Genomic DNA, 25,114 nt, shown 5'->3' with positions numbered 1-25,114 from the left:
GTTTTTTAACGTGCACCCAAATCTGAGCACACGGGCTTACAGCATTTCCACCTCCATCAGAAATGCAGCCGCCGAAGCCGGGATTTGTTCCCGTGACCTGCGGGTCAGCAGCCGAGTACTTTAGCCACTAGACCACCGCTGCGGGGCTGTTGAAATCACTAGGCAAGTGCAAACAAGTGGTTGCATAAAACATATGTGGCGGTTCAACATATATCGGTGTGTACAACACTTGTACATATCGATAGCATAATTACGTTACGTTTCGCTCAATTAAAAATATACACCACAGTCATCTTCCCTCTTCATGCTTCACATAACATCGATTCCCATGGTACGTGAGATCTACCAAATGTGTTTTATAAAAATACCATTTGACAAACGGCGCTAAGTATCACAAACATACACAAAAAGGCAATTTATGCCAATTTACCTTTGTCAACAGCCCGTCGCGGTTGAACTCGCAATTTCTTTGCTTATTAAAAAGTGTTTGTGTCTCACTCCGTTACATACAATACCGTTCCAAAGTTCGTCACAGTGCGAGGGAAAACATTTATTTCCTCAATAACGACAAATGGATGAGAACCATCAAAATCACGTCCAAATTCACCTGCAAACTCCAGGAAAAAAATAAAACACATCTGCTTCATCAGATGTGTCAGTGATAACACAGTCTTGAGGTGATACTCACGGAAAAAACATAGTGAGAATAATAAAGAAAACCAATGTCTAGCACATTTCCCGAGAAAACATAGAATGACAATGTCCACTTGATGGTCTTCCGTATGTCAGATAATTGTAATCATTGTGCGCGCATTTGCATCGGTTATGAACAAATTGTTATGGTTCACTCGAATATTACATTCATTGCACAGTGTTTTCCTTTGCGTTGCAGCCGACTACTACTCCAAAACAGCGTGTTCATAGCACGTAAATACTGCCTCGAACATATTCTCGCCAAATGCACTTAGACCTTCTTTTTTAGCTCCCTGTATATGCTGCCCCGGTCCCGTTAGGAAACGGGATACTCGTTGCTGGCTTACCATACATTCGTCTCATCGTTACTTCCCTGTCACGAACCAATCTTGTTGGGTTAATGCAGACGGAAAAGCATGCCCAGTCGTTACTCCCGTGTAAGAACACGACCATGCTGCGCCATGGCCCCAGACACAAAAACAACGGAGTATTTGGATGGGTGACTTACTGTGTCACTAGCGCTTCGCCAACCTGGTGGCATCGCACGACCATCCGAGTTGTAACAGAGTGATTAAAGGTATTACCGACACTGAGCAGTGTCTAAAAGACCGGTAACAATATGAGGTAAGGCACTGAGATGTGAACCAAGTGACAACTTACTGTAGAAAACACTAATTCTTCGTCTTAACCTAGGCTACAGTTCTGACTTGCTTTTTTTGGCGCTACCGATGCAAATAAACGCAACTTCTCAAGCTATAATCTCTTTTTTTTTCCTCCAGGCTCAGTGGTACATTACATGGCAATGTCAAAAAAGGCAGCGACTTTTCTGACCACAAGCTTCCACAAATATCACAATGGAGGCCAATAGAAGAGTTCGCGTTATGAATGGCAGTAGACTCGGCACACCAGTGAACTTCAGACGTCGGTATTCTTCTCGACAGCAGAAGTTCATCATGTTATCATGTTTAGGGCATCAGTGTATGATTAAAACGAAGTTATTATAAAGAAAATAAAAGACACAGTAATTTGTTTTAGGCCCTTCATCAAATCCGCGCAACGTCTTGGCCAGCGTTCATGATTTTTTTTACATGGTGGCTGCGAGACAGGTACAAAACGAGACAAGTTATCAATAGTGATGATTGGTTGTGAAGACGCACACATTCATCAAACTCCCAAATGGCTCCATGCACACCACTTTTCTTTTCCCTTCAAATAACACACATGTTTTCGTGACGTTTAGGCTCTCCGTTCTTCGAAGCACACGAGCTTTGCCTCGGCTACGGCGACGATGAAAATGGCTGCTTTGACGCAGCCATGCAGGTGAGCGAGGCGCCTATGCGGTGCCATTGACGTGTCCGACCCCTGGTTGAGACGCCGCGGTCGTTCTGTGGCCGTTGGCGGCTCCGGACACAACCGACTGCAGTGGAATCTGGCGTCCTTTGGCGGCCAGCGCCAGCGAAGCTCGCCGACGTTGCATCAGCAGTTGCTTGAGGTTGGCGAACGGAAGCTCCACCGTCACGTGCGCCACGTAAGCTAGCAGCACGGAGACTGTCGTGTGCCCCAAGAAACTGTAGCACTGCAAGTCAAAAAAAGAGGCACCCCAGGGTTTGATGACAACGAAACTGGTAAAGGAAAATCTACAAACGAAGCTTCTGAAAGAAACTTCGTGGGAGAAAGCGCAAGTTCTTTTAGAAGGGGACCCTGAAACGCTTTTTTTTTAATTTTTGTCAGCGTTTAGGCTATGGCATCATCAAACCATTTTCACCACAAATTTAGCGACACGCCGTGTACCAAGGCAGCTACAGACAATATTATACCCTCCTTCTCACCCTCGCTGTGCCTCCTCAACTCATGAGAAAGGCTGCCATCGTTGCAATCGCAGAGTTCTTATGAGCGACCTCGATGATTTGAGCTTCACCCACTCTAGACCTCTGAGATTTCACGACGACAGTTTGCGCGCAATCTCGGGGGCTATAACCCTGTGCACCCGGGAGTACGAACACCATCTGGCAACAGTGAAGAAGATCGTGGAGTAGTTGATATCTGCTCCAACAGGTGCCACCACTCTACCAGCCGATCTTACTTCCGCGCATTCCACAGCCAATAGGATCAGCAGCTTGGGTATCATCGCGCTACCAGAGGATGTCGTACTGTGAATGGATGTTTGAAAACACTTTGGCTGATCCGAAGTGATCTGCAACGATTCGTAGCTTTAAATCATTTCAATAAATCACACTGTGAACGTATAGAGCTGAACTCAATCTGTAAATGACTCTTGGGACTTGGTCTACGGGCACATTGTGTTTGTACAAAATCGTCAGAACCGTTTCTGGGTCATATTAAGTCGACATTGATTGCTGACATAGCGGCTCAAAAACCTCGTGGTGCTACTTCTGTGCTAAGCAAATGCTGATTTTGCAATAAAATCATGTTTTACGGGCCCTCACGGCATTAGCACAGTTCGAATCCCCACGCCTAAAAACTAACCTTCTGACGTAGCAGTGGCCTTGCCCAACGTTGCCCGCTTTTACTGCGTGGCCAACGACACTAGCAGAGCTAAAGCAGCGGCAGCCACAGCAGCAATAACGGCTAGTGAAACATTTTCTGCTTGGTTTGTTCTACTCGGCCTCGCAAGATGGTACCACCTAACTAGCCTAACCAGGCTAGATAGGTGGTAACTTTTCAACAACTCGTGCCATCTCCCATTGTAAAGCCCAGCGGTTCTTTTATGAATGAATCAAACAGAAACAGACAAGCAAGCAGCCTTTTATTACGGATTGGAAGGTTGGTATTTTATTTCAGCTGGTTTGATTACCAGTGATTGATTGTAGCGAAGCATTTCGTGGTTATTGGGATCACTTCAAAATGTCCCACTTGTAGCACATGTGGTATAGTATATTTATTTTGATTTCTCGATTAGCAGAGCACTGCTGTTGATAGTATTGATGCTTTAGGTATTCCCAAACACTGATCTTTCTCTCTGATGTAAATTGCTATTTGCATTTAGCTGCGTGTATGAATTTTTCAAAAAAAAGTATTTAAAAAATTGATAACGCTATTATCTCTACTGTCAGTATTTGTAACCACCCTGAAGGTGAACAAGGAAAGCGTTAGCCTGCTGAAAAATAGAGTGCGTGAGAGAGAAGTGCATTGGCGCAAAATACCAAGAGGTAGGTCTGACATAACTGCTGCAGCCCCACTGATCTTTCCTTAGGAAGGGATAATCCAAATTGATGAATGACACTGATGACAGTTTGAACATGCACTACAAATAACAGGCAATTCTTCTCTACGTCTAGAGTTCGAACGTTTTATGAAGGCAAAACCTCGATGGTACAAAACGTAGATTAAAAGACAATTCACTGGATACATGTATAATAATATCCAATAACAGGCAGCCTGTCGAGGCGGGCGTTATAATAAACCTCTGGCCCTCACCTTCGCCATACGATTTGATGCATAAGACTGAAAAACCTATTCTCAGTATTCTCTGATAGTCTGAATTATGTGTTAGCGTTGAAATACTCGAGTCTGTCTTTGCCTAGTTTCTGGATGAAATTGCAAGCAGTGGTATCTGAGTATTCGAGAGCCTTCTTCGCTTCCGCATATGTTAGGTCCATTCACAGGATTTAGGGACATCTGCTCATGGCGCCATCCCTTGGCGGCAGGAATGACGCCCTGCTGTAACTTAATGAGAAATAGTCGACAAAAATTGTATCTGACTTGAAAATCAAGTCACCAAAAATAACGCTCGGTTCTGTAAAGAATTAGAGACCTTCTGGAATGTTTTGGTGAAATTGCAGTGTCACCCAACATAGCTTCTGGCCCTGCTAGAGGCTTTCCAGGACAGATGTGCACCACCCGTTAGAAGCCCGTTGGACCGAATTGTAAAATATAAAATGCTCGAGGAAAAAACGTGATTAGTGATGCGACACTAGAGTCCCAACAGAATGTTGCAGTTGGTCTCTGCTGTATAGAACGTGGAGACATTTTCAGTTGTCACCTTTTCCATCAGATATGATATTTTTAACCATTTGCCACTACAGTTATGGTGAGCCACCACCACCACAGTCGAAATATATGGCGCTACGTACTCATGTCCCCTAGAGTTACTCTATATGCTACCTTTAGGTAGCAGAGTTGCAGCAAGGTAGGTCATGTTGGGCTCCATAGCCATGCAGGAAGACCACTGTCCAACGTAAAAGCCACGTGGGACGTCGTATGTTTTTTTTTGTAATGCTGGTAAAACTAAATTGGTTGCCTCATGTTTTTCGAGCCGCATTTTTAAGCTGATTACTTTTGTATTTATTGCCCCAAAGAGTGCTTCTATTTGCAATCACACTTCTATTAAGCGGAGAGTCAGGAGGATTGGGACACTTTTCACACGTGTATTTTTAGTTTTCTTTATTTCAACGACAGCACAAGATTTTATGAAGGCAAATACAGTTCGAGGTATATCATACATATTCTAGGAAGCACTGGTTCCTGTAACTTCTTGCATGGCAGTAAAAAATTATAAAAGCTAAAATTGGTCCTATTCCGCCTCCCTCTCTGGATAGAGTGGGACATCACTTGGGAGGAATTGGACATTCGTACACTTTTCATAGGCGTACCAGCCGTGGGGGCAAGGGGGACGCTTGCCCCTCCACTAAGAAAAGTTGGGGGGGGGCTGAGCCCCCCCCCCCTTTTCGACAGTGGTCGCTGTCGGCTGCATGATGGGGAAAACAACAACTAAGGCGAAAATTTCCCTTCACCACTGTAATCACTCAGTTATATTGTTACGAGAAAATGAGAATATCACGAGAGAATGTAATAAAATAGGGATGACTTTCAAACATTTCAGCAGTGACGATTTTCCATGAAGGTTCTTGGCGTCACTTGCTGTAGCCCTGCACTGAAGGTTAGCGTTGAACAGCGGCCCTATAATATTACATAGCTTGTTGATGTTTTTATTCTGCTGTGACTGGCCAATGCAGTTATAGATGGGAACGAACAAACAATTTATGAACCGGTCAAAGCATTTGCTGCTTCAGGAAAATAATTTTTTATCGAAAAGACTTGCATCACCGCGGTTTCGTCGAAGCTGCTGTGAGCCGATGATTGCAAGTTTCTGAATGTTTTAGTTTTGCTGTATTGGAAAGGCCAAGAAACGTTTCCGCTTTAATATATATATATATATATATATATATATATATATATATATATATATATATATATATATATATATATATATATATATATATATATATATATATATATATATATATATATATATATATATATCAGTGGTGAATGTCGGCGCACGACAATAGACGAGGAAGAAAGGTGAATACCCGGTGGTTCGTTGAACAGCGGTGTTGTGTGCAAATGTTACGAACGGCAAGATTTTGTCCCAATTATCGTGGTTCGGTGCGATGTACATGGATATCATGTCGATTAGAGTCCGGTGGAATCGCTCTGTCAGCCCATTTGTCTGCGGGTGGTAAGCGGATGTGGTCTTATGAACTGTGCCACAAGTTTTTAGGATTTCGTCGAGAATTGGTGAGAGGAAGGCCTTGCCTCGGTCACTCAACAACGCGCGAGGTGCACTATGACGCAACACAATGGCTTCTAAAAAGAAGGCGGCAGAGCTAGTACGTAGAGGAGCGGTCTCCGCGTATCGTGTGAGGTGGTCGATGGCTGTGACGATCCAGCGGTGGCCCGCTGGCATTACGGGAAGTGGCCCGACGAGGTCTATTCTGACCACGACAAAAGGTGTGTCGGGACATGGAATGGGTTGTAATAAGCCAGCAGGAGCTGAAGTTGGTCGTTTCCGGCGTTGACAAAGTGCGCAAGAAGCGACATAATTAGCCACAAAGGTAGAAATACCAGGCCAGAAGAAACGGCTCCTAACGCGGTTGTAGGTCTTTTGAAATCCTAAGTGCCCAGCTGATGGGTCGTCGTGCAATGCTTCGAGAACTTGTTTTCGCAGCGAACGGGGAAGTACTGGCACCCACCGATGCCCATCCGCATTGTAAGTATAGTGCTGCAGGACATTGTTCTCTAGCTTGAACAGCCATAGCTGACGACGTAGTCTGGCATTAGGTGGAGAAGGCGAGCCATTCAAGTATCCGATGATGCGGTTACAGTAGGGGTCGTCACGTTGGTACGCGGCAAACTGGGCGCTTCTGTTTAAAGGTAGTGACCCAGCAACTGCCAGGGGTGATAACGTGAGTGAAGAGGAAGCCGTTTGATCACCTGAGGGGCATTGAGGATGCGTGGTTGGAGATGTAGGTGGCAGAGGGCAGCGAGAGAGAGCGTCAGCATCCTGATACTGTTTGCCGGACCTGTACACAACGTCAAAAGTGTACTCTTGCAAACGCAGTATCCAGCGACCGAGACGCCCAGACAAATTCTTCAGTGAGGACAACCAGCATAGGGCATGATGGTCGCTAACCACAGTGAAGTGGCGTCCATACAGATAAGGTCGAAATTTCTGGATGGCCCAAATGACAGCGAGACATTCCTGCTCTGTTATCGAGTAGTTCTGCTCCGCAGGTGTTAGTGCGCGGCTGGCATACGCAACTACTCCCTCACGTGAAGTGTCGTCGTGCTGAAGGAGGACAGCACCGATTCCGTGGCCACTGGCACCTGTGTGCAGGAAAGTGGGTGCACTCTCATCGAAGTGGCGGAGGACGGGGTCTGATGTCAAAGCACGCTTAAGGGCTTGTAAAGCACACTCGCACTCGTCAGTCCACGTGAAATCCGTTCCTGACGTCAGCAGCTTGTGTAACGGCCCCGCAATGGCAGCAAAGTGACGGATGAAGCGGCGGAAGTAAGACGCCATGCCCACGAAAATTCGCAATTGTTTTTGATTGCGCGGACGTGGAAAACTAATTACGGCAGCAACCTTGTCGGGGTCGGGTCGAACGCCGTCTTTGCTGACAAGGTGACCCAATACTTTGATGCTTGTGCTGGCGAAGTGGCACTTTTTTTGTATTTAGCTGTAGGCCAGCGTTCGAAATGCACGTTAGAACTTCGTTCAAACGCTTAAGGTGCTGAGGAAAAGTAGAAAAATAAATGACGATGTCGTCTAAATAACATAAACAGGTTTTCCATTTGAGACCACGTAAGACAGTATCTATCATGCGCTCGAATGTTGCTAGAGCGTTGCTTAAGCCAAAAGGCATGACGTTCAATTCGTAAAGCCCGTCAGGCGTCACAAACGCTGTTTTCTCCTTTTCTGCTTCGCGCATAGGTATTTGCCAATACCCGCATCGGAGGTCGAGGCTGGAGAAATATTCTGCGCCTTGTAGGGAGTCCGCAGGGCATCATCTATGCGTGGCAACGGATATACGTCTTTTTTCGTGATCTTATTGAGCGCTCTGTAATCAACACAAAAGCGGACAGAGCCATCCTTTTTCTGGACCAACACCACAGGAGACGACCAGGAGCTGGATGAAGGTCGAATAATATCCCGTTTGAGCATGTCAGCGACGTTTTCCTCAATGATTTGCCGTTCCGCCGGAGAGAGACGGTATGGGCGCCGGCGTACAATGGAGCTGTCTTCGGTTTCGATGCTGTGCTCTGCAACGGAGGTGCGGCCCAGAACTTTGCAATGTACATCAAACGAAAGGCTGTGCTTTTGGAGAAGGTCTAAGAGGTCTCTCTTTTGCTCGGTAGTGAGGTGAGTACTTATGGTGTCATTTAGGATAACAGTGGTAGCCTTGATATCAGTAGTAGCAGGCAAAGGCGGTGATTCTGCGTGAAGGGGAACCAGCGAAAAGGGCTCCCTGTCAGCGAAGCAGCTCACAGCAGTGCCCTGGGGCAGCATCACTGGCGAAGAAGTTGGATTCAAGGCGGTGACCAATGCTTTACCGTCGTTAAACCGCACAAGGCCGGGTGTTATGGTAAGCCCCGCAGGTTTGGAGCGAACTGATTGAGCTATGAACACGTCACCGTTAACTATAGTATCCGAAGCGATCGTCAGAAGTTGTTCCTCCTGGCGAAATGAAACAATCAGTGGCAGCAACGAAACGCAAGCTGTATGGATCGACATCGGATGAACTCTCAGTAGCTGACATTTGAATGACTCGCTGACGACACGATATGAAAGATGATGCCGAAGAAAGGAAGTCCCATCCTAAAATTACTGTGTGAGTGCACAAAGGAAGTACAAGAAACTGAATGTGGTGAAGGATGCCATCTATGAAAACGCGGACTGTGCAAACACTTGAAGGCTGAATAGGGACTCCATCTGCGCAACGAAGGGGAGGACCATCGTAGGGCGTCTTAACTTTTTTCAAGCGGGCACAAAAGTCCGCATGAATTACGGAAAGTGATGCACCTGTGTCCACCAGTGCCTCTGTCTGTATACTTTCAACATACACCAATAAAACATTCGATGGGCGGTCCGGAGGAGTTTGACGCAGTTAGAAAGATGCAGCTTTCCCTCCCGAAGCTGCACTGTTCAGTTTTCTAGTTGGTGGTCGGGAATTGAAGTAGAAGGTCGGAGAGGAGAAGAGGAACGCCGCATCGGTGAAGGTGAGCGACGACGTGAGAACCGGGAACTGCCAACTGGGTCAAAGTTCTGCGGAGACGGCGACCGACGTGTGCTGTTCGGATACAGCCGACGATAGGGTGGTCCAGTGGCGTAGAAGTCGTCCCGTTCAAGGTTATCGTAGCTTCGTCGTTCGTCTTGCTGTTGGCGTCGACAAAACCTTGAAATATGTCCACGGATGCCGCAATAGAAGCAAGTTGGCCGCGAACTGCGCCAGGCGTTGTAAGGCTGGGAAGATGGTCGCGGTGCGAGTGAGTTGAGCGAACCATGCACTTCGGGCGCTGGTAGCTGCATTGGGCTTTGCTGGGGTGCAGGTGTCCTAGCAGCAACCTGAGCATACGTTGGCATGGCCACAGGATATGAGCTCGGGACAGGTGTGACAGTCATCGAGGCCAGGCTTTGGTGGGGCGTAGGTGTCGTTGCAGTAACGCGAGCATAACTGGGCATGGGATGTGAACTCGGAGCTGGTGTACCAGTCAACAAGGCCAGTTCCTCCCTCACGACGTCGCGTAAACTGGTAGCGGGTGGCATCGTTCGGATATCAAGGTGGCGAGGTGAAGCCTGTGCATTAAGTTCCTCGCGGATGACAGAGCGGATCAATGCACGCAGCTCTGTTGTATCATGACTTGAGCCCAGATCAGACATATTAGGTTGTACCCGAGTGGTTTGAAGCTCCTCAAGGCGCTGACAGGTAGCGACAACATCAGGTACGGTTTGGGGATTTTGCACCACAAGCGCATTAAAAGCGACGGTCGCAATTCCTTTTAGCAGGTGGCGCACACGGTCGTTTTCCGCCATATGGTTGTCGATGCGGCGGCAAAGGGCGAGAACATCTTCGATGTAAGAAGTGTAAGACTCGCCAGGGCGTTGTACACGTGCACCAAGCCTCTTTTTGGCGATATCCGAGCGCACTGACGGGTTGGCAAATATCTGGCGGAGCTTACGTGTAAAGGCGGGTCATGACGGGAAATCTGTGACATGGTTGAAAAACCACGTTTTTGCGACGCCGCTCAAGTAGAATGCAACGTGGGTGAGTTTCGCAGGCTCATCTCAGTTGTTGATAACACTCACGCGGTCATACTCCTCGAGCCAGTCTTCAACGTCTTCACCCAGAAGCCCGGCGAACAGCGGAGGATCCTTTTGAGGGCTGGTGACCAGGTGAGAAGGATTTCTTGGTGGTGGGAGCGGTGGCGAAGCTGGCACGCTGGACTGGGCGGCCTGCGACATTACCAGACCCAGATCGTTTAAGCGGCGGCCTGAACGGAGCTCCAGGGATGTGTTCTAGAAGACGCTGGGGTGTCCGAGAACGCGAGAGGACGCAGGAACCGGGCAGACCCCTCCACCACTTGTACGATGGCGTCGAGTACACTCAAAACTCTCCTTTATTGACTCGAGTATGTGCCCCACAACCTAAACTTGACTGGTGATGATGAGTATGTACAGATGAAACGATGGGACGCATAAATAATCCTCACAATATATATATATATATATCGGCTGAGACGAGTGCGGTAGGTTAGCTCCCCACTCTCGTGAAAAAGTTGGTACGCCACTGCACGTTTTACATTTGTCCAAATGTGTTCCGCGAACATTATAAGCCAAAAGATCAACATCAGACATCAATCAGGATTGCAGGCGCTTTGTGCCCTCAACAGTTTTTGGTGCAGGCAGCTTCATCATAACGTCTGCTATTGGTATGGCCCTGAGGAATAAAGTAAAACCCGGAGCTCTTTTTTTTTCGCAGGAACTCTACACCAACATCAATTTTATCATTCCTTTTGACTCTACCTGTGTAAAAGATGTCTTTTTTTTACCAAACCACACAAGAACAAAATCGCCTCTTGTAACTTTCATAGGTTCATTCGGTCAATCGACATCAGAAGTGCCGGGCTTCTCATTACCAGAACCTGACATGTTACTGTCAGAATCGTCGAAGACAACGGCCACAGCCACTTTTTCCGGTTTAAGTCTTTTGCATATTGGTACACCAGGGAGCGAACCGGCGTCCTTGTAAGTCCGTAATGTATTTTGCTAGGCTTCAGCAGATACTAATTCAAGAGCACTTCATCTTTTGCAGTGAAAGTCATTCCGCGAACGAAATTTCACTTGAACAAGATGTTATCTTTGTCACCGCTATCCTTGTACTTCTTGACTGCTTAACCAAGCACTGATTTCTATGTTTTCAGCGCTTCTGTTACTTCCCTTATACTTTTCTTTTGGTCGCACACCAATCTCGCAGCACGACGCGTCAAACTGTTCGATGCTTAAGCTCTACCTGGATGTTTTCTTTTGTTACACCCTTGGCATATTTCTTAACATTGAAATGAGCAATAACTTGCAAACAAAACTATTCACGCGAACGACCCAAAACTCAAGTTTGTCTCACCTAATTTACTGCACGCATTTCACAACACTTCTGCTGTAGCCTACTGTGCACACTTATCTTATTCCACTCGACAGCGTGAACGTAACAAAGCTTTGTAACGTAGCAATATCAATATTTATGATGTCCTCTTAGTACAGCTCTTGTTAACGTGAATTGTATCTAGTATGCCTACTAGTGAACATCTTCAACAGATATCTGTCAAGCTGGGTGAACTTTAGTACTTATAACATATATTCTCCAGCAAAATTATAGTCCAAACATAAACGTAAGGGCTGTGCACTGACCCGATGTTTAGGGACCAATTCGGTGCTTTCTTCAGGGGTGACTGCTCAGTCTGCTCTGAAGCTTGCGATTTTTCTTGGCGCTGTCGCTCTCTCCATCGTCTTTCTTTCCACCGTTGTTGCTGCGGTGTTTTCTCAACTGGTTCTGTAGGCCGCGCATTTACATACTGGGTAAGGTTTCTGTTGAGTGGTTAACATTTCCAGGACTTGTTTGTATGTGCCAGGACTCTGAAAACTGTCGTTTTGTGTGGCTATCCACCGTGTCGATGACCCGGCGTCATCGAAATCGATGTGGTGGTCCATCTTCTCGCTATGATTGTTTCGATGTTGTTGTCTTGCTGTGATTGTTTCGACATTGTTTCGATGTTGTATCCTTTCGGGGAGACCTTTTGTCTCACCGATGTAGGTAGTGGGACAGTCTGTACACAAAACTTCGTAGACTATAGCCCGAGGAACCTCTCTTTCGGCAGACGGTCTTTTGGTCGCGGCAAGACTCACCCAATTGTTATGACGGGTTGGTGCGCTACCTGAATGCCCTCATACCTCAGTATTCTGGACAACTGCTCGCTGATTCCCGGCACGTATGAGACAGAAATGTGGTAGGGTTGCTTCGGATAGGCCTCACTGTTAGGGTTATCCTTGGCAGAACGCATGTGGGGGTTAGTTTCGCGGTAGCCAAGTCGCCGGTGTGTTCGGCGAATAAAGCGTCTCGGGTATTCATTCTTCAGCAGACCGGTGGTTATCACTTGTTCATTTTTTCGCATTTTTTGGAGCTGCAGATGACCCCTGTGCGATTCAGAAATTCCTTGACCCCTGATGTTTTGTGTGCGGTCGAGTGGTTAGAAGTGAACTGCGGATACCGTCTGGCGTGCGTAGGTTTTTGGTACACGGAGAAGCTCAAACGTCCATCTCTACGCCCCGCTTTTTGCCATTTCACTAGCACATTCACAAACCGGCAATACCACTACGCCCGATAGTTAACTTCCGGATATGACCACTTCACATGGTATCTGAACATCTACATAGGACCCTATTACCACTAGGGAGAAAGACAGTCACGCATGTAAGAAATGCCACCCGTTTCGTTGAACTTATGTCGGCGGTGACAATCGGCAGTGTAGAGAGCCTCGTGTCTTTCGATGTGGTTTCTCTCTTCACGAGTGTGCCCGTACCCCTCGTGGTCTCAGTTGCCCGGACCACCCTGGAGAGGGATGAGAACCTTAGCGAGAGGACAAACATCAGCACGAACGAACTGTGCCGTTTGATAGAATTCTGCCTCAAAGCGACATATTTTTCTGTCGGACGTGATTTCTACCAACAAACAAGTGAAATCGCCATGGGATCAGTCATTTCAGCCACAGTTGCAAACTTGACGATAAAGCAGATTGAGACACGAGCTTTGGACACGTTCACGGAGTCACCAAAAATGATTTTGAGATATGTGAGTGACATCTTTTGCGTGATAAAGAATTCTAGCATTGACAGTTTCCTGGTACACATAAATTACGTCCAGCCAGCGATTCAATTCACCATAGAACTTGAAAAAAAAAACAACGTTCTTCTGTTCCTGGATGTACTAGTGAAAAGGCAAAAAGCGGGAGGTAGAGACGGACGTTTGAGCTTCTCCGTGTACCGAAAACGTATACGCACACCGGACGGTATCTGCAGTCCACTTCTAACTACTCGACCGCTTACAAAACATCAGGAGTCAAGGCACTCCTGAATCGCGCAGGGGTCATCTACAGCTCCAAAAAATGTGAAACAAAGAAGAAGCGATCACCACCGGCCTGCTGAAGATTGTATACCCGAGAAGCTTTATTCGCCGAATACGCCGGCGACTTGGCTACCGCAAAACTACCCTCCACCTGCGTTCTGCAAAGGATAACCCTAACAGTGAGGCCTATCCGAAGCAACCCTACCACATCTCTGTCCCATACGTGCCGGGAATCAGCGAGCAGTTGCCCAGGGTACTGGGGAAAGAGGGCATTCAGGTGGCGCACAAACCCGTCTCAGCAATCGGATGATTCTTGCCGTGACCAAACGGTCGTCTGCCGAAAGAGAGGTTCCCCGGGCTAGTCTACGAAAATGCGTTTACAGACTCTCCCGCCACCTATATCAGTGAGACAAAAAACTTTCCCGAAAGGATACAACATCAAAACAATGTGCGTAAGTCAACGCTGCACGAAACGCTCTCGCTGAACACAGCGAGAAGATGGACCACCACATCGATTTCGACGACGCCCGGGTCATCGACACGATGAGTAGCCACACAAAACGATAGTTTTCAGAGTCCTGGCACATACAAATAAGTCCTGGAAATGTTAACCACTCTCCTGGAACCTTACCCAATGTATACATGCACGGCCTACAGAACCAGTTGAGAAAACACCGCAGCAACAACGGTGGAAAGGACGATGAAGAGGGTAACACAACCAACGAAAATCGCGAACTTCAGAGCCGACCTAGCAGTCACCCCTGAAGAAGGGAGCAAATTTGCCCCGAAACGTCGGGTCAGTGCACAGTCCTTACCTTTTTGTTTGGACTATAACTTGGCTGGATAATTCATGTAATTAGTATTATAGTCTGCCTAATGTGTTATATAATCTGATTTTCATCGCACTGAACATTTAAAATCTTATCATGTCAATTACGTAAAAGTAACTGTTTGTTGGGCTCATTTGGCTCAACTTTGAAGCTTCATTACTGCTCAGAGAAAGAACATTACTGTGGGGAGGACTGGGACAAGGTCCAGTTCCACTAGCACTTTAGCTGTTCCACTCCTTCCTAAGTACATTGCCCAAACTAAACAACCTTCAACGGCTCGATTGCGAGCGTTAGGTCTAAACTTGTTCTTGGAAAAATTACGACAACTATGGTTGTTTTGGGAGACAAATGAGTATTAGCGGCTAAAAAGCAGTTTCACTCTCAAATAGCAGATACTCAGATAGCAGAAACTTACTTCTGGCATGTGAGAAAGACTATTTCCTGTCATGGAAGGCTGCACGCGTCGGAGAGTCCACCATTACAGCCAGGCTATCAGTATGTCAGCGCCATTTTGTGAGTATTTCGTTAGTGTTCCAGAAATAACCGTAGAAAAAATACACGAGTTGTCCCATTCCTCCAACTGTCCCAAACCTTCTGACTCTCCCTTATACCATCGAGCCCGAATACCATGGTATCTTTCCATCGCGTTTGGCTCCTTTGCGCTAACTGTGGAATGTGGTAAATTGTTATCGAGTATTTTTATCCAATCGCGCTCGATAGTGATAAACATTCATACTTGGCGTGCACGCGTACGTAATCATTGCTCGAAAATTTGAAAGAAACATGTGAATGCGCAATTCACGCGCACTGTCGCGTCCAACATTGCTCGTGCTTTAGACGCGAAACATGAATTCAACTGAGGTAACTAAATTAAGCACTTTTTCCGACACATAAATTTTATTTTTGTTTGTTTCCATTCTTTTTTTTTTGTAATGTTAGAAAAACTACATTTCTCGGATGAGTCAGCTCATGTTTACGCGCCGTGGTTTTGCGGTGATGCTATCGCCCTAGCTGCACCGCTTTTTCTATTCGAGTGATTCCAGTAAATCATCCTGGTCGCATTTCACGCGTCATGAGCCAATTCAGATGTGTTGTATGTATAAGTCGGCCGAAATTCTGGAGCTCACTCAGAATCACTCATGAAACATATTTTGCGCTCCGGTAATATTACTCACCGTGACTCACTCAGACTCGGACTTACGGCTCGATCTGAATCTAAGTAAGTCATCTCATGAGTGAGTTCGCCTCTCCGTGGTTGTATGTGTGAAGCAGCCGACAGATCCTGCTGATAAGGCTACATGAATTTTGTTTTTACATTACCTAGAACGTTATTTTGCTGCATTAAATTGTGCATATTTTATAGTACCGTTATTTTGTTTCTTTCTCATTGAAGATATTAAATTCTTTTTTTTTCTCTGGAAACGTGTTCACCTGGTGCAAATGTTGTGATTACCGAGCGATTGTACATCAACAAAGTGCTGCTGGTGCTCTACAAATAATTGACAATATCTATAGCATATGCTCAAGAAAACTGCAGTCAGGTTTTATCACACCTATCACACGTAATAATTACGGATTCTCGCCATGCAGGCGCCACTGGAGTCGCCAACGTGTAGAAGATTTCGCTCGCGGCACCGTCTTATTTTCAGGGCTATGACAGTTCGGCGCGCAACATCCCGTATATATCAAAAAGCTGCCGGTGCAATTCAAGTGCACATTTGTGCCCATTGATATCACATTGGTGCAGTTGAAGTGCATGTTACACCACCAGTGCGTACCAGGTGATCGAAATTATTCGTAACCCTGCCCTTCGACGTTTTCTTGTTTTGTTTGTTTTTTAATGTTCCGAGATGTTATAACACGAAAACTAACCATTGGTTCTACACATCACGAAATAATACACCTGAGATTTCACGCATCTCGACAAGCACAATTGAAGAAGCATGAGCGAGAATATTAGCAGTACCGATGCCCGATGTCATTACACTTACACGGCCAGAATCTGCTGTGAGTGACATTGCCTGCAAACGGTTGGCTTCTCCGCAGCAAAAAGGAGCCACTTCTCACCACGAGATGGCCCTCCTGAAGGTGGAGCGAGTGGCACTCGGAAAATAATGGCGCAACTTTGCTACCTAAAGCTAGCATATACAATGACTCCAATATCCCCAAATCCTGGTGATGAGTTCACTTCTATCAACACCGCAAAGACCGAGCATGCGGCCACGACCTTTAATTTCTATCTCTACGCGGCGCTTCATATTCCATGCCGCTTGTGCAGTGCGTCAGAGCCCCGGAAATGATGGTTTCGTCACCATGCACGGAGTAACAAGCATTATTTCCATGGCAGAAGCAGAGCTGAACGCTAAGAACTTGTATAACTCATCGTTCAGTAGACGTAAGGTAGCCAGTGTGACTGGTATTCGCAAGCGATTTAAATGGGAGAAAAAAGGGGCAGATTATGTAATTGCTCAGTGATAAAACCCATTTGAAAGGCTGTTATTGAACGAATGCATAGCGGCAGCCGAAATTTGTGATGTCATGCCTGGTCTTGCTCGATTCTTCAGACACGAGTGCGCGAGACTGCAGAACAGAAAACAGAAGTGCCGTAATTCAAATTGTCGCCTTGCTTTTGCGCATTTTCAGATAGCTGTATTGGTTTTATGGCCAAAGACTGTTATCGATGCTTCATGTTGATAGAAGCAAGTGGAAAGTGAGGAGTTCGGTTCAGGAATCATTATAGGATCAACGTCACACCACTACGGGTGAGACTGAAGGCCTTGATAACAAGCCGCGGCAGCTAAACAGGCGAGATAAGTTCGCCTATACACACTACCACATTGCGTTCAACCTGCGTCTTTTTCATGTTTAGATGGGACGTTAGGCCACGGTGAAAACGACACCGCCAACGCAGCATTGAGCAGTGGACGCCGGGCCTTAAGTTCAACACTCTCGAAAAAACATTATTGTTACTAAAGAGTTAGTAATCACATGTGTTTACTTGTTTACAGCGTATTTTACTGCTTTCGTGGCATACCTTTGGTAGCCAGCAGCTAATAAAGCTATTAAGTTTTGCGGTTACTAACCGGGGCAGCTTTCTTAGCGTTTTTGACTAAGTAACTACTAAACCACCTATGTTGGCCAATTTGCCAGATCTCTTGTAGACGCAGCAGCATATTTTGCCGTAATTAGTACACTCTTAAGCAAAAATCAGGCAAACATTAAATTTGTTGACTAGCTTGCAAAAGAAGTTTTGTGCTACGTGATGTTACACACATAAGCAAATAGAAGGGCACATGGTTATGTCTGAAAAACATCAGTTATTCTTCTAAACTCTATGGCTGCTAACCGGTACATGGTGTGCTGTCTCAAAGCAGGGGTGTAAATAGCCCTCATGCCGCTGCTAGAGTAGACAACATCTATGTCAAAGTTTTGAATTTCTCTGTGTGCGTTTGCGTGTGTGTTCTCGCTTGTGATCCGTTCATGAGTTCCCATGCACTTATGATCGTATGAGTATGATCATACTGCAGCGAAGATGCGCGAGAGTACCGGGGGGGGGGGGGCAGAAGAAGAAGAAAATTAGTGGAACCTACGCTTGGAGTGTGTGGTTGGCTGAACAAGACTGGGCTTGTCTCGCAAGTACGCTTGTACGCTTCTCTTTTCTACGCCATTTTACCTCACCTGTAAATGAACCAATTCACTCGTAATAGTTTGGTGGAAGGTGTGGGGTGCATCGATGTGGACGACACAGCTCTACCAATTTTGTGACGCAGCAGACGCTTGGCAGGCTTGCCACCGCGGCTACCAGACATGGAGGACTTAGGAGAAGGCCATAATAACCTCGCCGCTAGTGAATAACGCTCTCCTCCCAAAGGACAAGCTGGCTATAGCACACTGGAACGTCAACCAAGGACCTTCTCGGGAAAGCCGGATGATGATGCGGAAGACTGACAGAAACACTATCAAAGAGTGAGTCGTAGCAACCAAGGAGCTCTACTAAGTAGCTTGAGAACGTGGTGTTTTTTTTTTTTTCGTTGGCACCACGTCTCTCTGGTTCGACAACCATGAGAGTGCAATAACCACATGGGACATTTTCGTGGATGAAATGAAAAAGTGTTTTGGGGACATGGCTGCTAATGACAAGCAGGCTGAGCAAACGCTTTTGCGCAAAGCTCAGTTACCTGGCGAAACTTGCACCACCTACATCGAGGCTGTTTTTAAGCTTTGCGGAATCGTAAGCGCCACCATGTCTGACGAAGATAAGGTAGGTCATCTTCTTAAGGGAATCGCGAAAGACGTATACAATTTTCTTATTAGGAAAGAAGACCTACACACACATTTTGACCAGATGAAATGCTGCCGTGCGTTTAAAGCACTCAAGCGGAGGAGAATTCTAGACAATGTGCCCACGATTGCAAGTGCCAACCCTTCGTCACACAACGACATCTCTTCGGTTGTCACACAAGTGGTGAAAGAACTTGCTCATCTACAAGTTGTGGACGCCGCCAGTGTATGGAATCAGTGTTCGTTCGACCAACGCCTCCGTGAACCACCGGTACCTCAAATGCGTCAGAGCTACTTCGAGCCTCGTCCAAATCACACCAATCGTTCGAACGAAGGAGTGAGCGGCGGCTCGGAAACCAGGAGCACAGGCAAGGTGTATCAAGGCGATTTACTTCACAGCCGCAATTTCCCGACTATTATCAACCAGCGAAATCTACCTCACGGGGGACGACCAGACGCGGCAGCCGTACTTGCTACAACTGCGGGCTGCCTGGACACATCGCTAGCTACTGCCACCGCCACCAGCAGCGATTGATTGATTGATTTGTAGAGTTTAACATCCCAAAATCACTATTTGATTATGAGAGACGCCGTAGTGGAAGGCTCCGGAAATTTTGATCACCTGGGGTTCTTTAGCGTGCACCCAAATCTGAGTACACACCAGCAGCGTGCTCCACGATTCAACGTGTACGCGTCCCATGTGCCTGCTGACGAGTCTCGATCATTTCCGAGATTTTTTCAACGGCAACACGCAGCACGTACTGACTCTCCTGTCTCCGACCGCTGCGTTAACCCTCACCTACAACAAACTATTACGCGTAAATTGGTCTATTTACAGGTGAAGTGAAATGGCGTGGGAAAAGAGAAGCGTACTTGTGAGGCAAGCCCAGTCCGGTTCACCCAACCACACACTCCAAGCGCCGGCTCCACTACTCTTCTTATTCGGCCCCTCGTACACTCGCACATCTCCGTTGCATTTGATGTTATCGTTATGAACATACGTGAGTATAATGGGATCATATCAGTACGTGATTAGTTCTATATGAGTATGTTGCTGTGATGCGCATTTAACGCGGTAGTTACATGAAGTAGTTATCGGCCAATTATTGATGTATGAGGGCAACGCCACATAATCTTGATATTGCGAAGCACACGCACATATAACAAAATAGGCGTGAACTTCTATTTGAGTAATTGTAGCCCACTGGGGTCAACACAGTTGCTAAGTTTCTAATGTGGTTATTTCCAATTTAGTATTTCACTACCCATTGGAGACAGCAATATTCGCTAACTGGGTAGCGAATTTCGCAATCCTGCATTTTACTACTTTCATTTGCTAAGAGGCGCTTTTTGTGACAAGTTATTCGTTGGTATTTTGTTATTGAATATGAAAACATTTTTTTTCAAGAGTAAGGAATAGTACTGTTGCTTTTTTTTCACGTAACTGAAATTCATTGTATGGGACTTTCACATTATTGAAGGCTTCTTCCGCTGACTTCTCTGAGAAAAAAATAAGAAGCTTCTGACGGCTATACTTCCTTTCAAACCGCGAATGTATATTTAAAGAAGTTTCTGGCGGCTATACTTCCAACCTCAAATGTCTATTTAAAGAAGTTTCGATATATTAAAGTAAGCAGCCGATTTTACCTACTTAATTAAAAAACCAAATAAGCGGGAAAAGGGGGAAGTGGCAGGCGCAGGCTAGCAACTGCCATAGGTTCTGGGTGCAACGAATTCCCAACATTGAAAAAGGATTTCATAGAAGCACTGACACAGCTGGTAGCAGAAAACAAAGCAGAAAACAAAACAAATCGGACAGAAAGAAGCAACCAAATTATCGACAGCAAGTGAAGTGCATCAGTTGAGACAGAACAGAAATAGCGGGAACAGCAGAGCAAGAACATAACATAAATAAATAAAAATCAGAAGATACAACATTCCCTTGAATGATCATGAAATATTGTAAACGATAAAATAACAACCAAGATACCCTGGCTTACAAAAAAAATATCGCATCAAACCTTAGCCTGTTATTTTTTCATACAAGGGAAGGAAAATATCCAATAAAACGCTCAAATATAACATCATCTGACACATATGTGAAACACTCATTATAAATGTCAAATATGTAGAACAACTTTAAACAAAGCCTTGAATCCAGAAGGAAAAAAAGCAATTTTAGATATTTCACTATTTTACTGGTGTCTGGCAGTATACACCAGTGCCATCAGCGACTCAGTTAGGTGCACCACAGAAGCGAAAAACAGCGCCTCCGACGTCTAGATAGTTATATTCCCTCAACTTACCATGCTGAACTGATCAAGGTTGACTATTTCTCTGGCCGTGGCAACGTGCATGTAGATGACCAGCGGGTGTATCAGGTAGATGAGATAAGAGAGAGTGCTGAGTGGCACCAGGCCACTCCACGCCAGCGTCGTATTCAGAAGTCCTGTAGAGTAGCGTGGGGAGAGAGAGAGAGAGAGAGAGGGGGGGCTCAATTCGTATGCAGGGGCCCGAACAACTGAATCGCATAGTCAGATTCAAGTTTTCTTAAGTGTGTGGCGATGAAATTCCCAAATTATTATTGACCATCTATTAATGCTTCGGCTCATCGGTAATTACATGGTGGGTGCCATTTTACATGAAGACACAATATCTAACAATGTATTCGGCAGGTTGGCAGGTTACCGTCTGGTAAAATGAAATTACTTTTAGAAAAGAAGCATATGAATTACCACAATCAAGGGAAAATAACATTGCGAAACCATTGTTAACACATTGAGATCAAAGTTCGTTCACATACAGTGGACAAAGAATCAGTACAAATGTCGACAATACTCAACTGTCAAGACTCTATACCTTCATCGCCTAGGAAAGCAACTAAAAAATAGGGGCATTTCATTTTAATTTTTATATAACCCTGCATTGTTGCCCAGGTTCTCTATGATCTTTCTTCTGTCCTTTGCCGCTGTCCGCATTTTTTTTTCATGTAACTTTAGGTCCCTGTACCATACGTTGCCTCAAAAGGAACTGCGTTAATGCGTTACCATACCTCAACTACCGTGTGATCAGCTGTACAGGACATGCACCTGGGTGGTCGCTAACACACTATATTTCATTCATGTTGCAACGTGTGGCGTGATATGCGGGACAGCATTGCAGTATTTGAGAGAAAATACAGCGAGTGGCGTAATCATTATTAAAATAAACCTGTGTGCGATGTTCAGAGACTACACAACTCTAAGGCTGATGATGTCACTGGTCTCCTCGAGATGCACATTTTTTTCGCTTTTTATACAAAAATAATGGCTCAACCGCCAATATTAAACTACTAATCATCAAAGAAAAGACTTCAAGGACATGAGTAACAGTGAACGCCACTCGCATACACAGCGATGAAGGGAGTTACCACTTCCTGGCTTTGTACCTCGCCGCGTGTAAGAAGAGCCGTTATGTTGGCCTTAAGCGCCATTTTTTTTCTCATTATTAACATGGAAGTGTTTTATGCCTGACTCCACGAAGACTGCACCAAGACAACGTGGTGTTCGGTAAAAACAAGTGGGTGGCGAATGAAGCCAGTAACAACCGATTAAGAAAAAAATAAACTGATGACGATTGCATTGAGGAACATGAGCATAGAGAAGAAGTCAAGCAGCCGCTTCCGAGTGATTGGAAAGTAATGAATTGAGAGCGATATACAATGATGTCCTTTTAACCCAAAAGCTGCCAGTTTTCACAGATCGCTAACTCTTCTAGCACACGCGCATTACGGCACTCACACCGTTTGGAGAGCATAATGAGCTGCTATACGGAAACATTTACGTGTCCTCAGTAGTTGTGGTCGAAGATTCGAGTCAATGTCCACCGATAGAAAGGCTTGCTGAAGACACATGCAACGTAGACAGTAATAATGATAATATCAATTTTCGGGGTTAGTCTCAAAACCATAATATCATAATGAGACTCCTAGCTGCACGGGGCACTATGGAAATTTTGGCCACCAAGGGCTTTTATAACGTGTACGTAAATCTAAGTATAGATGGGCCTTAAGCATTTAACAGAGTCAGCTATGGACGCGTTACCATCCCCACCAAACGTGACACCGCCCACAAAAACGCCGTGAAAAGGGTCAACCACAGGGGACAATATATTTCAAGATATTTTAGGGCCTCGTGACCAAATATATCACATTTGCAACAGTCCTCTACCTATTCAGTTACTTTCTTCTTCGTGACTTTATATGTAAAGGCATTTTTCATCGCCGCTTTCTGGTCTGGCTTCTAAGTATACAGTTCGCACATGTTTCTTGCTTTCATGAAAAGCTTGTTTTTCAGTTCCAGTTTGACGTGACGTTTTTGTTATTACCCTCAAAACTCAGCGCTACTGAAGGAATCTGTTACACAGATTGGATGAAAGTATCCTCCCAGAAAAATTTGTCTGCGTTGTTGTACAGTTTCTAGTATTAACATAGTACTTATACATTGATCATGTGCGCTATTGCTATTTCATCAAAAAATCATCGACTCTGGGGTATGTTTGCACTTGTAGAAAAAAAAAAGATACACACCACCTCCTTTTTTCTCGCAAGTTTTCTCGAAAGGCTCGCCCTGAAGGCAAACAATGAATAACCCAGATACCTGTGTGGGACGTCCACTGAGGAGCATAGTGAAATCTCAAATACAAAACACCAAAATAGAGCGCCCCGATAGGAGGTCAAGTACCAGAACTTAGAGCTTCCCTCTTCCGGGAGGCATATTCCACTTCCTGCTGGAATAAATGGGCAGAACCAGTTGACCATAAATCACTGGAATGCCGTACCATCTCCACCGGATGACCACTATTTTAAAGCATCGGCTTTCAGCAACGAAGACTGCTGTTTCAACAAAACTTTTTCTCGCATGATGGTACATAACTAAAGAATTCCGCTTCCGCTCATAATGCGAAACAGTAACACAATAGCCGGTAAACTATTATGCGCAGTAACTAATTGATTGTTTAATATTGTATTGGCATAATATGTAGGGCCCTGCTTGTCGATAATACACGTATGTAGCGGGGGTAATATTTATTCTCGAACAAGGAAACTTTAGTAATTGATGCCGTGATTTGAAGGCGTGTTCCTTCTAGCTATGCAATGCTTCTCCATGGTGTTGGAAACGTCTTGAAAACGTGTAGGTAAGTTTGCGATATCAGCAGGAGAAAAATTTGACTACAATAGATGCAGTACAGCACCATTGAATAAATCGGGCTGGGCCTCTGCTCGTCGCAAGTTCATTTCAGTGTGCGTGCTGTAGAAATGATCCTCATCATCATAAGAAATTTGACCTGACACGACCTTCTTTCTTCGTATTTTCAAGCCTGTCTTTCGCCCCCCTGTACGCTCACTGCTTACGAGAAGAAAACTTCTAAACGTACGTAGTCACACTTTTCCGATGCACACATGGACTTAATTTCTTTCTAAGAAACAAATTTGCCGGCGTTATATTTAATGTACATTTTTTGTGTGGGCGACCTACTGCCGAACTTTTTTTCACAAATATATTTGTTTGGGAACAAATCAAGCTCACTCAGACCTAAAAAGCATTGCATTAGCCTGAAAAAATAGCACGTTTTGGGTAGCATGATTTTTTAAGCTCTCGCTGTGCCTTGGACACAAGTCGAGATCGACTCTCCTTCGAAACGAAGTCGATTTTCTGCACCGTTCAACGCTAATAATTTTTTCATACCGTTGACAATAGTCGGCTTTTCATCTTTTTTTTTCTTTGCTCCATTTTGTATTTAGAAAGAGAGGTGAGAAACGACTTTCCATTTATTTACTGTTGGAATGTGCAGAAAAGCAATATTCACAAATCTTATTAGGCCTATGCCATTTATCGGATGAAATCAGAGTGATTTTTGAGAACACATTCAAGTTCGCTAGAGCACAGCTAGCTTCGTGCATCCTTCCAGGAGTACATTCGAAATTGGCTACTCTTCCATAAAAAAGAGGGGGTGGGGGTGACGGGCGCTTTGGCTTTTTTTGTTTAAGCCTTATTCACGGCGCTGTGACACTTTTTAAAAAGCTCGTCCATTCTTTAACACTACAGTACATACTAGTTGCGTACCTATTAGTTGCAAACCCTTTTATGCCAAGTTAAGTACGTCGCAAACGTCGATAGCATTGAACTTATTTTACGACACTGGACTGTGTAAATGAATGAAAAACAAATAGGGTCCCTAAATCTCGTCCCTTTTTCTATAGAATGTAAGAATTACGCTGCGAACTTCCTACTGTTTGAACAATCACAGAAACATCCTTACCGAACTCCGTACATAATAATCAGACTGACCGTCGTTGTGTTAATTGATCGTCAATACTATGTATACTATAGATATTTTGATCGGCGCCGC

The 25,114-nt window shown here is 45.2% G+C and overlaps 1 protein-coding gene across 1 annotated transcript in view; it reads right to left on the bottom strand.

Moving 5' to 3' along the window:
• Window positions 1-529: 529 nt before the first annotated feature.
• The window catches only part of LOC142776193 (nose resistant to fluoxetine protein 6-like), a 101,829-nt gene continuing 77,244 nt past the window's right edge, over window positions 530-25,114 (bottom strand). Inside the window, exons 15-16 of the mRNA XM_075879406.1 lie at window positions 21,031-21,173; window positions 530-2,269 (exon numbers count right to left, since the gene is read on the bottom strand). Coding sequence (XP_075735521.1) covers window positions 2,027-2,269; window positions 21,031-21,173 — 386 coding nt within the window. The 3' untranslated portion in view covers window positions 530-2,026. The remainder of the gene's footprint in view (window positions 2,270-21,030; window positions 21,174-25,114) is intronic.

The sequence above is a fragment of the Rhipicephalus microplus genome, chromosome X (genome assembly GCF_043290135.1).
Source record: "Rhipicephalus microplus isolate Deutch F79 chromosome X, USDA_Rmic, whole genome shotgun sequence".
Lineage (NCBI taxonomy): Eukaryota > Metazoa > Arthropoda > Arachnida > Ixodida > Ixodidae > Rhipicephalus > Rhipicephalus microplus.
Note: the sequence above shows the minus strand (reverse complement) of the source record. Positions and strands in the feature narration are given on the sequence as shown.